Source organism: Corvus brachyrhynchos, unplaced genomic scaffold, assembly GCF_000691975.1.
Source record: "Corvus brachyrhynchos isolate BGI_N302 unplaced genomic scaffold, ASM69197v1 scaffold47, whole genome shotgun sequence".
Taxonomy (NCBI): domain Eukaryota; kingdom Metazoa; phylum Chordata; class Aves; order Passeriformes; family Corvidae; genus Corvus; species Corvus brachyrhynchos.
In genome coordinates, this window is record NW_008239292.1 from 1,025,029 (window position 1) to 1,037,166 (window position 12,138).

Consider the following 12,138-nt stretch of genomic DNA (forward strand, 5'->3'; position numbering starts at 1 on the left):
CTGGGGCAGGGATGGGGACAGAGCCAGGGAAGGGGATGGGGACACAGCCAGGGCAGGGATGGGGTTTGAGCCGGGGGGTTCTCTCTGCCTTCCCCAAAAATGGGGTTTTACAGGAAAATCCCAGTTCTGGACACCAAACTGGGCAGTGCTGAGAGCTGCAGCCCCGAAAGGGCGGGAGGGGACAGCAAAGAGGTGGGGACACTACAGAGAACACTGAAGGAATAGGGAAGGAACCTCAAAGGGATGGAGAAGGGACCCCAAAGGGACCCCAGAGGGGATGGGAAAAGGGAGTACAGAAAATCCAACACCAAAGTTTCCCGAGAGAACTTTGGGGACTAAAACCTCTCCCCCCACTCCCATCCTCATCCTCCTCCCCCACCCATCCCAGAGTGAGGAATTCCCGCCCCGTTTCCCGGGGGAATCCTTACGAGGAGATGGTGATTTTGGTCTCCGTGTCCTGCTCCACCTTCTTGAGGTTCCGGCCCTCTTTGCCGATCAGGCGCCCCACAAAGTTGTTGTGGGCCAGGATTTTCAGCGGCACCTCCTCAGCCCTGGGAACGGGAACGGGGGGAAAACCCCACAGGAGGGATTGTGGAAGCAGGGAAAGGAGGGGTTGGCACAGAGGGATGGGGGAAGCTCAAACCCCATCACTTGGAGTCCCCAAACACGAAATTCCTGCACCATGGAGCCCGGGGCAGACCCTGGGGTGGGATCCGTGGGAATTCTTACGTCTTGGTGTCCTTGGCCTCCTTCTGCATGATGTCCAGGATCATCCTGCAGGCGGCTGAGCAGCCCTCGGGCGTGGAGTGGATGCTGATGGCTTTTTCTGCCGCTCCCGCGTTCTCCTTCCGGTGCACGTCGATCCTACAAAAACTCGGGATGGGCCCTGGGAGCGGCTCCCTGGAGCTCCCGCTCTGCCCTAAATTTGGAATTGCACCCAGGAAGGCAAGAGGAGGGAACTGTGGGCTGGATATCCCGCAGGGATGCGGGGCCTGGGAGCTCAAATCCCAAAAATCCGAACGGGATTTTTAACAGCGGGAGGGATTGAGGGATGAGCACCCGACTGGGGTGGGATGGGGTGGGATGGGATGGGATGGGATGGGATGGAATGGGATGGGGTGTCCACCACCTCGTATCCCAAAGAAATCCTTCCTCGGGGGATAAATCCTTCCTTGGTGGGGATAAAGGGCTCCTGGGGGTATAAAGGGTTCCTTGGGGGGATTTAAAGGGTTCCTTGGGGGATAAACCCTTCCTTGGGGGATAAACAGCTCCTTGGGTGCCAATACAAGCTCGGGAGCCAAATCCAGCAGGGAGAAATCCCACAAATTTATGTCCAGTGCAACCACTTGGGTCCCAGCCCAGCCCTTGCATGGGGAGACACGGAGAGAAGCCTGAGGGCCGGGGCAGGGGACAGCGAGGAGGAGCCACAAATCCCATATTTCCTAAAAATAACCCCCAAAATCCCAGCGAGGCAGAAAAATTCCGGGCAGAGGGACTCACTTGGACTGGGTCTGCTTGGTGATGTTGCGGATGGTGGCCCCCTCCTTGCCGATGATGGCCCCCACGAACTGGGTGGGCACCAGCAGCCGCAGGGGCACGTCCAGGGGGGGCTGCTTGGGGGGAGTCCCCGCGGGCGTGGGGGAGCCGGGCCTGGCCGCGCCCCGGGCCCCGAAGGCCCTGCGGCCGTTCTCCGGCCCCGGCTGCTCGTCCGGGATGTAGGAGACCTTCAGCGCGTGGTTCTCCAGCTGGTGCCCGTTCAGCTTCGTGATGGCTCTGGGGAAAGGGGGGGAGAACGCTCGGAGCTGGGGTTTGCGGGGCCATCGAGCGGCGGATCGGCCCCAAAAGGGACGGGGTCTGCCATGGGGAGCAAGTTTTATGGGAGAAGGGAAAAGCGGCAGCAGGAGCTGGAGGGAATTCCCAGGAATATTTTAAGGGGAGCGTCTCCCAAAACTCCCATGCAGGGAGTGGTTCCCGAATTTCCTCTGGGGGACTGTGGGGAGAGATCGCAAATCCCTGGCCCGGTGTTCCCGTAATTCCCAGATCTCCGCTGAGGGACTGAGTGAGAGCTCCCGAATCCCTCTCCCAAAATTCCCATACGGGGAGGGATTCCCAAATCTCCGCTGAGGGACTGAGTGAGAGCTCCCGAATCCCTCTCCCAAAATTCCCAAGCAGGGAGGGATTCCCAAATCTCTGCTGAGTGAGAGACCCCGAATCCCTCTCCCAAAATTCCCAAGCAGGGAGGGATTCCCAAATCTCTGCTGAGTGAGAGCTCCCGAATCCCTCTCCCAAAATTCCCAAGCAGGGAGGGATTCCCAAATCTCTGCTGAGTGAGAGATCCCGAATCCCTCTCCCAAAATTCCCAAGCAGGGAGGGATTCCCAAATCTCTGCTGAGTGAGAGCTCCCGAATCCCTCTCCCAAAATTCCCATGCAGGGAGGGATTCCCAGATCTCCCCTCTCTCCTGAGGGGTTGAGTGAAAGATCCCGAACCGCTGTCCCGGTGTTCCCACGAGGCAGTGATTCCCGAGCCTGCGGGATTGAGATCCATCCCGAATCCCGTCCCGCGGGAATCCCGGGATGCAGGAGCCGGCAGCTGTCGGTAGATGGGGCTGGCAGCCAGAGGAGGAGCCGCTCTCTGCTCTCCGCATTCCCTCCCACATTCCCGGCTCCAGGAATTGGGCACCGACTCCGTTCCGGCAAAGAAAATTCCCTAAACTAACCCCAAATTCCCTAAAAGTGGCAGGACTGAGGTTTTCCGTGGTGTGAAGGGAGCAGGGGAAGGTGCGGGATGAGGGAAAAAGCAGGGAATGGTCTCCGAGTCTCCCACCGAGAGCTCCTGGGATATTTCTCCCCATGATTACTTTTTCTGGAGGCAGAATTCCCGAAATCATGGAAGCCCAGGGAAATCCCCACTTCTGCTCCAGCGAAAAGTTCAAGTTTTACTCCCTGAGCTGCTGAGAAAACCCCAAAAACTTGGAATTCCAAAAACTTGGAATTCCTTCCAAAGGCGAAGGAAAACCAATCGGATTTAAGGGGTGTCCTCAAGGGTTTGCTGGTTTTAGCCAAAATTTCGGGATTTGGGCGTGATGGGATCCCAGCACTGGAAATCCTTGTTCCTACAGGCGGGGCAGGGAGGAGATCCCGGATTCCCGGATTCCCAGATTCCCGGATTCCCAGGGCACTCACTGCCGGGTCTGCTCCCGGTTGGCGTAGGTGACGTTGACCACGGCGGTCTCGCTGTCCGTGTTCACTGTGGGAATTCGGGAAAGAAGGCAGGAATTAGGGAAAAGGAATCAGGAATTAGGAAAAGGAATCAGGAATTAGGAAAAGGAATCAGGAATGAAGGAAAAGAATCAGGAATTAGTACAAAAACCTCAGCTCAAACCCCCCAAAAACCCCTGGGATGAGGGATGAATCCCCTCAGGATCTCCCCAGCGATTCCCAAGCAGGTTTTTCCAGGCTTTATTCCCTCCTCCCCCTGAAACGGGGCAGAAATTCCCGAAATCCAGATTTTATTCCCGTCCTACCTTGCTCGCAGTTTTCCACGGTGCCGTACTGCGCCAGCAACCCATCCAAAACCTGGGAAAAGCGGGAAAACCATCCCGATTTACCTCGGGATATGCAGGGAAATCCCATCCATCCCTAAAGGCAGCGCTGCCGTCATTAGGATCGTTAAGAATTCCCAAGCAATTAAGGCCGGGAAGCTCCAGGACGCTGCTGGACCAAGGTCGGAGCCAGCGGGGGGGGAAAGCAGAGCCAGGGAAAAATCCCAGCGGGAAGCGAGGATCCGTTTTATTCCCTCTACAATGGGGAAATCACAAACACCCCGGAATTCATGGGGATTCCGGAATAATTAATGGGGATTCCGGAATAATCAATGGGGATTCCGGAATTCATGGGGATTCCGGAATAATTAATGGGGATTCCGAGCAGTGTCGCTTTCCTCGCCCCCATCCTGGGATTTCCCCCCTGTAATGGGAGAGGAAGGGGGGTAATTAAGAGCCAATTAATGACAAAGAGGAGGGAAAATCGACTCCGATCCCGAGGATGGAATCCTGGAGAGAGGGAATTAGGGAATTAGGGAATTAGGCCTGGAGCTGCATCCGCTCCTCTTACCTCCCATCGCAGCTGCGGCGGGATGTTCCGGATCTGGATTTTCCGGCTCCTGGAAGGATGAAAAAAGGGGGATTTTGGGGTGGAGCTGCTGCACGTCCACGGATCAGAGCGAGCCTCGGAATTCCGTGTGCTCCGGGGATTCCCGGCGGCTCTCAGTTCGTGATGGGGCCGGAATTGTGCCGGGAGCAAAATTCCGGGATCCCTCCGGCACCGCTCGGATCCGCGGGCTGGATGTGACTTTTGCCAGGTTAAACGGGAGGATGGCGAAGGAGCAGAGAGGGACGAGGAGCCGCCCCTCGGGATGCCGGCGGCGTCATTCCCGTGTCCCACTTCTCTCCAGCGCGGCTCCTGATCCCGGCTGCTCTCCGGCTGCTCCCAATTTTGGCTCTTCCCAACTCCCTTTCCCCAAAATAGCAGCTCCTGGTTTAATCCTGAGCCCAAATTTCCCCGGATCCTGATCCGAGCAGCTGCTGGGGACAGCTGGGAACAGCCTTGGGATCATCCAGAGCCTCCAGAACCCCAAATTCCTGCGGAAAGGGAGCGACGCCTCAAGGTGCCCAAAAATGGGGATTCAAAGATATCCCGAAAATCCCTGCCAGGCCACACCGGAGCAGCTCCAAGGAACAGGGATGGGCATCCCGAAAAAGCCCCGGATCCCAGGGAGGCAGAATCCCGCTGGAGCCCAGAGCAGGTTCCGGGATTGAAACTTTGGAAGCTCCCAGGGGAAGCTCTGGAAGTCGGGATCCCCCCGGATGCATCCCCAGGGATCTCCTTCACTGGGAATCCGCTGGGAATTCCCTGCAGTGTCCCGGCACGGGGGCAGCAGCCGGAGCAGGGACCTGGCTGGGATTGAGCGGGGTCGGCGCCGATGGAAAAGCGGCTCCGGCACATCCCGGAGCGTCCCTGCCCTTTTCCACAGGGAATTCTCACTTTGAGGCACAGAACCCGTCCCCGCTGGATGGCAGCGGCTCCTCCCTGGCGCTGGGGGACATCCTGCCTCTCCCACTCCTCTTCCCAAAAATGTTTCGGCCACAGGTCCCAGCCGTGATTTGCCCTCTGAGGCAGCAAAATGTGGGAAATTACAGGAACCCCACGGAAACCCCACGGGAATCCCACGGAAACCCCACAGGAATCCCACAGGAACCCCATGGGAACCCCACGGGAATCCCACAGGACTCTCCAAACCCCCCTTCTCCTCGCCGTGCCCCGAGGACGATTCCAGCCGTCCCCCAGATTCCCCAAATCCATCCATGCCAAAGGCAGCAGCTGCAGCCAGGACAAATTTCCCGGTGATAGAGAGGGGAACGGGATGAGCTGGGGATGAGCTGGGGATGAGTTCGGGATGAGTTCGGGATGAGTGATGAGATCGGGATGAGTTTGGGATGAGTTTGGGATGAGTTTGGGATGAGATCGGGATGAGTTTGGGATGAGATCGGGATGAGATCAGGATGAGTTTGGGATAAGTTCAGGATGAGTTCGGGATGAGTTTGGGATGAGTTCGGGATGAGTCTGGGCAAGCCCGGCTGTTTTCCGTGCTCTTCCCACTGCAGTTTGCCGACGGAGCGGGAGGCTCTTCCCGGTGCTCCCAGCCTGCCCCAAAGCTGAGCCCGGGGGGTTCCCCAGGTCCCCCCTCGCTGAGAGATTCCCATTCCTGCAGGAAAATCCCAAATTCCAGCTCCCAAACAGACCCCAGAGCCGGTGCTGGCTGGACCATGAACATTCAGGAAAACATCCTGCGGCCGTTGGTGAAAATCCCAAAAACCGGGAGGTTTAAAGGCAAAGCTTCTCCCGGAGCAGCTGCTCAGCCCAGCTCGGATCCCAGAGCACTTCCCAGATCACCCCACAGCGCCGGGATTTCCCGCTCCATCCCCGATCCCTGGATAAGAACCGGGATTTTGGCTCCCGCCACCAGGAACGTTCCACGTTTCGGGAGCAGCCGGAGCAGAGAAAATCCCAAAAGCGGATCCCAGTCGCTGCCTCCCTCCGGGAATTGCCTCGCCCAGGGATCCCAAATCCCATCCGTCTGCTCCAGTTCCTGGGCGGCTCCCAAAATGCTGGAATTCCTGGCTAATTGAGCCTCATTATCCGGGTGATTGACAGCTGTCAATCATCCATCGCACCATCGGTAGCTGTGCTCGCTGGCACTGCGCCTGCGGGAGGGAGCAGGAGCCGCCCGGGGGCTCCGGCCTGGATGCGATCCATGAATCCCAAGGAATGTTTAGGATAAGGATTGACAGCCCTGGATAAAAGGGAAAATCCCCAATTCCAGCCCTTTTCCCCAACTCCCGGCAGGTGAAGGCTCCAGGAGTTTGGGAATCCTCCAGTCAGGAATTATTGGGATTGTTTAATTAGGACAGATTAATTAGGATGGATTAATTAGGATGGATTAATTAGGATTATGGAATGGCAGGGAGCTCCCTGCACAGCCAGGGCTGATCCCACAGCTCCGGAATCCTGCAGGAATCAAGGCAAAGCCGGAGTTTTGCTGGTGAAATTCCAGGAAAAACGTGGAGCTGGGATGGAGATCGGAGCCTCTCCCTGCTCTGCTCTGCCCCTCATCCACACAAAATCCCGGAATTCCCAACGTTCGGAAAATCTTTCGGCACCGAACACAACATTTCCCAACGCACCGAGAAGGGAAAAGTCAGGAATTCCTTTGGATCCGCCCCCTCGGCACCGTGGGGTGACGGAGCAGGAGCTGGGGGGGCCGGGAAGAGCCGGAATTTCCCTGTGGGAACAGGTGGATCCCAAATCTGCGGGAATCCGAGGACATCCCGACAGTCTGGGTTTTCCAGGAGCGCTCGGAGCCGGGCACTGATGGGAACACGGAGCTTTGATTCCGCTCCAATCCCAGCTGGAAAAACCCGGCTCCAACTGGGGGGGGGAGAACCCGGCCCTGGGAGCCGTTCTGTGGGAATTCTGTTCCCTTTTTCTTTTGGAATTCTGTTCCCAATTCCCCTCTCCTCCATTCTCTGATCCCGGGAGCCGCTCCCTCGGGATCTCCCTGAACCTTGGAAGAACCCCAGAACCGTGGCGGGGGGGCCCAAACTTCCCGTTTTTTCTGCCCCAATCCGTTGCCCGGGAATCTCCGGCGCTGTTTGCCCACGGAAAAGCCCCGGCGAGGATCGCGCGGGATGGATCCCACCGGGCTCCGTGGATCCCGGCCACCTCCCGGCGCTTCCCTGCCTGGAGCCCATCCCGAGCCCATCCCGCTGCTTCATCCCTAAGCCCACGCCCGGAGCTCTCCCCGCGGGTCCGGGGGCGTTTTCCCGGCCGGGTTTGCTCCGGAGCGTTCCGGTAGCCAGGGAAAGTTTGGAATTCCAGCTCCGCTCCGGAGCGTCCATCCCAACAAAGCAACCAAACCATTCCCGACGCATCCGACGCTTCCCACGGTCGGATTCCTTTCGGTCGCTTCAGTTCCTCTCTTTTTTCTTTTCCAGGCAGGAATTCTGCTCCCCCCACCCAGAGCCGGGATGTTCCCGCTCCGGGGTCGCTCCCATCCCATTCCCAGCTCCTGCCCCCTCACTTGCAGCCACATTCCCAAGGAACTCCCCCTGCCCCTCGGCTTTCACGGATTCCCAGCTCCTGCAGGGAAGTTCCTCCGGGGAACGGTGGCAGAGCGGGATCGGCCCGGGATGGGGGATGGAGGATGGAGGATTCCCAAAGCTCTTCCCAACACACCTGGATAGCCCAAGATCTCCCCTTGGAAAAGGCTCCAGGATCCAAAGCTCGGCTGGAATCTCTTGGGATGATCCCAGAACAAAACCAAGCCCAGGGAAGGGGACCCGAGCCAAGGAATTCCCTGTGGGAATGGGACACGAGGAATGGGCTGTTCCTGATGGGAATGGGACACGAGGAATTCCCTGTTCCCAATGGGAATGGGGCACGAGGAATTCCCTGTTCCCAACGGGAATGGGACACAAGGAATGGGCTGTTCCCGATAGGAATGGGACACAAGGCAGGGAATTCCCGGTGGGAACGGGACACGAGGAATTCCCTGTTCCCAACGGGAATGGGACACAAGGAATGGGCTGTTCTTGATGGGAATGGGGCACGAGGAATTCCCTGTTCCCAACGGGAACGGGACACGAGGAATGGGCTGTTCCCGATGGGAAGGGGACACGAGCCAGGGAATTCCTGGTGGGAACAGGACACGAGGAACGCGCTGTTCCTGACGGGGATGAGCCACAAACGGCTGCAGGATCCCAACCTTCCCAAGCCCCTTTCCAGAAGGAAAAATCCAGCAGTTTTCCATGTAAATCCCGATTTTTGTGTTAAATCCATCGATTCCAAGCCGGGACAATTTTCCGGAGGCTGGAGCGGAACCAGAGTGGGATCAGCTCCCGCTCCCGAGGCTTTTCCATGGAAACACACCAGGGTTTCGGGGAAAGGAGCCCAAAACAACCCCTGAAATTCCCTTTCCCAGCAATTCCCAGGGAAACCCACGGAGTGAAACTTCCCAAACTTCCCGCTGTATCCCGGGATTCCTGCAGGAACCAGGAAAACCTCCCGGCCCCAAAAGCCCCAGGATAACCTGGAAGCAACCCCCAGCAAGGATTTCCAGGCAGAATTCCCTGAAGGATTCCCACGTTTCCTGGGAATGCCGCCGGGATAACTCCGCTCACCCCTGGGATCGGGATCAGGATTCTCCTTTCCTCAAATTTGGGTTTTCATCCCAAAAAAACCCCCCCATTCCTGGGGAGGAGACAATTCCCGAGCTGCTGCAGGCGCTTCCCATCCAAATCCAGCCCGGAATCCGGGAAGGGGCAGCAGCTCAGCCCCATCCCTGAGGGAATTTTCTCCCGTTTTCCCAGATTTTTTAGGCTTTTCTGGGAAGAGATTTCTGCTCCCACTCCGGAGCCTCCTGGATTCGTCCCACACTTCCAGCGGGGCAGGATGAGAATTCCCAGGTGCTCAGGGACTCTGAGGATGGGGAAACCCTGGAATTTCCTCATCCCAGTTGCTTCCCAGTAGCCCCCAGTTTGGCAGCTTCCCACCCCCAGATCCACCCGGAATGGCAGATTTGGGAATTCACATCCCAGTTTAAGCTTTGAAATTCCTTCGGTTTGGGTAAAAATGGGAATTTTCCCCTAAAACTTTTCCTAAAATTCCCTGTGGAGCAAAGAAACCCCGAACAGAGCCCTTGGAAAAGTTCCTCAAACCTCCAAAGAGCTTCTTCTCCAACAAAAACTTGGAATTTTCAGGTTTCACCTCCTCATTTTTTTGGGAAGCGGCAGCTCCCAAATTTAGGGAAATTCCGTCCAGTTTTGCCCCTTTTCTCCATAAAAACCAGCGGGATGGTTTAAAAGAGGCGGAAAAATCCCAAATCCCACCTGGATCCGAGGCACCTCCCGCTCCCAAACCCAGCAACCCTGGAAAAGCAGCGGAAAAAGCCCCAAAAAAAGTCAGGAAAAGGAGCTGGGGTCCCTCATCCAACCTGGATTCTCCCCAAAACCCCTCCCAAAATGCCTGGAAAACTTTAACACTGCCGGGAATTTGGGCTGGAAGGGGCAGGAATCTCCTTTTATTTTTTGGGAATTTTTTATTTAAATCCCTAAAAGTCCCAATTCCCAAAGGGAGGAACTTTCCCCCTTTCCCTCAGCCTGGGCTTCTTTGCCTGAGCTTGAACCCAAATTTCGACCCAGATTCCATTGGAAACCCCGGCTCAACCCCTGCAATTCCCACCGAAATTCCCAAAATCCCATCATTTCTCCTTCTCCGACTCCAGATCCTCCAAATCCCTCCTCCGTGCCTTCACAATTCCCAAGTTTTCACCGAAATCTCCCTTTTTTGAGACATTTCCCCCACATTTCCCACGCAGGAAGAGGGGAAATAAAGGAATTTTCCTCACTTTTGCCCATTCCCAACTTCCTTTTCCTCTCCCCGCTATCCCAAATTTCATGGAATTCTCTCCCTTTTCACCCTCAGGAACGAAATTTATGGAAAAATCCTTCACCATTCGTTCAATTTTTTCTCTTTTTTTGGGGCTGAAAATCATCAAAACCTCGGAATTCCCAAATTATTTCCGTCCCCGGAGGTGTAAAACCGGGAGCAGCCGGAAGCTCCCGGGCAGAAAAAAGGAGAAATTTGCCTTAAATTCCTCTTTTTCCCCCCGGAATTTCCCATTCTCCAGCCCAGCCTGGCCGGAAGGGAAAAGGATCGGATTTAGGGATTCCAGCCCAAAACCCATCGGAGCTTTTCTGGGGCGTGGAAAGAAGGATCCACGTCCCTGAGCCCGTTTTTGGGTTGGTTTAGTTCATTTTTGGGTTGGTTTAGTTCATTTTGGGGTTGTTTTAGCTCATTTTTGGGTTTATTTCACTTTTGGGTTATTTAGTTCATTTTTGGGTTGGTTCAGCTCATTTTTGGGTTGTTTTAGTTCATTTTTGGGTTGTTTTATTTCATTTTTTGGTTTATTTCATTTTTGGGTTGTTTTAGTTCATTTTTGGGTTGTTTTATTTCATTTTTGGGTTTATTTCACTTTTGGGTTGTTTAGTTCATTTTTGGGTTGGTTTAATTCATTTTTGGGTTGGTTCATTTCACTTTTGGGTTGTTTTAGTTCATTTCTGGGTTGTTTCAGCCCATTTTGGGGTTTATTTCACTTTTGGGTTGTTTCAGCCCATTTTGGGGTTTATTTCATTTTTGGGTTGTTTTAGCTCATTTTGGGGTTGGTTTCAGCTCATTTTGGGGTTTATTTCATTTTTAGGTTGCTTCAGCCATTTTTGGGTTGTTTTAGTTCACTTTTGGGTCATTTTAGTTCATTTTTGGGTTTATTTCACTTTTGGGTTGCTTTAGTTCACTTTTGGGTTGCTTTAGTTCACTTTTGGGTTGTTTTATTTCATTTTTGGGTTTATTTCACTCTTGGGTTGTTTTATTTCATTTTTGGGTCATTTTAGTTCATCTTTGGGTTCATTTTTGCCCATTTTTGGGTTTTTTTCATTTTTGGGTTGTTTCAGCCCATTTTGGGGTTTATTTCATTTTGGGGTTCATTTTTGAGTCATTTTAGTTCATTTTTGGGTCGGTTTTGCCCATTTTTGGGTTGTTTCAGCCCATTTTTGGGTTTAGTCCATTTTTGGGTTGTTTTATTTCATTTTTGGGTTGCTTTAATTCACTTTTGCGTTGTTTTGTTTCATTTTTGGGTTGTTTCAGCCATTTTTGGGTTGTTTTTGTTCACTTGTGGGTTGGTTTTGCCCATTTTTGGGTTCTTTTAGCTCATTTTTGGGTCATTTTAGTTCATTTTTGGGTTTGTTTCAGCCCATTTTTGGGGTGTTTTATTTCATTTTTGGGTTGGTTTTGCCCATTTTGGGGTTGTTTCAGCCCATTTTTGGGTTTATTTTCCAGCAAATCCAACCCTCACCAGAGGGAAAAAAAAACCCCAAATTTTGGGCTGAAAAGTGGCAAAACAAAGGAGCCCCACTCGCCCTCAACCTGAATTCAGCATTTTTCGTTAGGAACAATTAATTCCAGGGATTTCCCTGGGTAAAATCGGGATTTTTCCGGTGGGAAACATCAGATTTGAAGGGAAATCCAAGGAAAAAAAGCTGAATTTGAGGCTTTTTCCAGCATTTCCCTGCTCTGCGCTGAGCTTTGCTGCCACCACAGCAATTAATAATAATAATAATAATAATAATTTAATTACAACTCCAATCCACGCCCAGAGCACAACCCCGTGAGGGGCTGGAAACCCCCTTCCCAGTCCCATTTTTTCCCCCATCCCAAATCCGACCCCAATCCCAAAATCCCAACCAAAACCCCAGAATTTCAACTTCTTTTCCTCTCAAGAATTTTCGCTTTTTCAAACTTTTCTGGCGACTCAGACGAGGAGGATTTGGAAGATTTTTCGGGATGCAAATCCCAAGTTTTCCCATCGAACAAAATCCAAGAAGCAGCAGCTCCCCAACAGCAACAAAACTCTGGGAACGACCCCAAATTCACCTGAAAGCTCCTTTTTGCTGAGAAAACCCCATTTTTAGCAATATTTTTCCTGATTTAACACTTCCGAGCGATCCCACTGAAACAATTCCTGC

General features: G+C 53.8%; 1 protein-coding gene across 1 annotated transcript in view; it reads right to left on the reverse strand.

The window, feature by feature from the left end:
• Positions 1-12,138, reverse strand: part of IGF2BP1 (insulin like growth factor 2 mRNA binding protein 1) — a 20,702-nt gene that overhangs the window by 5,921 nt on the left and 2,643 nt on the right. The window contains exons 2-7 of the mRNA XM_008638521.2: positions 4,115-4,163; positions 3,526-3,577; positions 3,185-3,248; positions 1,501-1,773; positions 730-864; positions 429-551 (exon numbers count right to left, since the gene is read on the reverse strand). Coding sequence (XP_008636743.1) covers positions 429-551; positions 730-864; positions 1,501-1,773; positions 3,185-3,248; positions 3,526-3,577; positions 4,115-4,163 — 696 coding nt within the window. The remainder of the gene's footprint in view (positions 1-428; positions 552-729; positions 865-1,500; positions 1,774-3,184; positions 3,249-3,525; positions 3,578-4,114; positions 4,164-12,138) is intronic.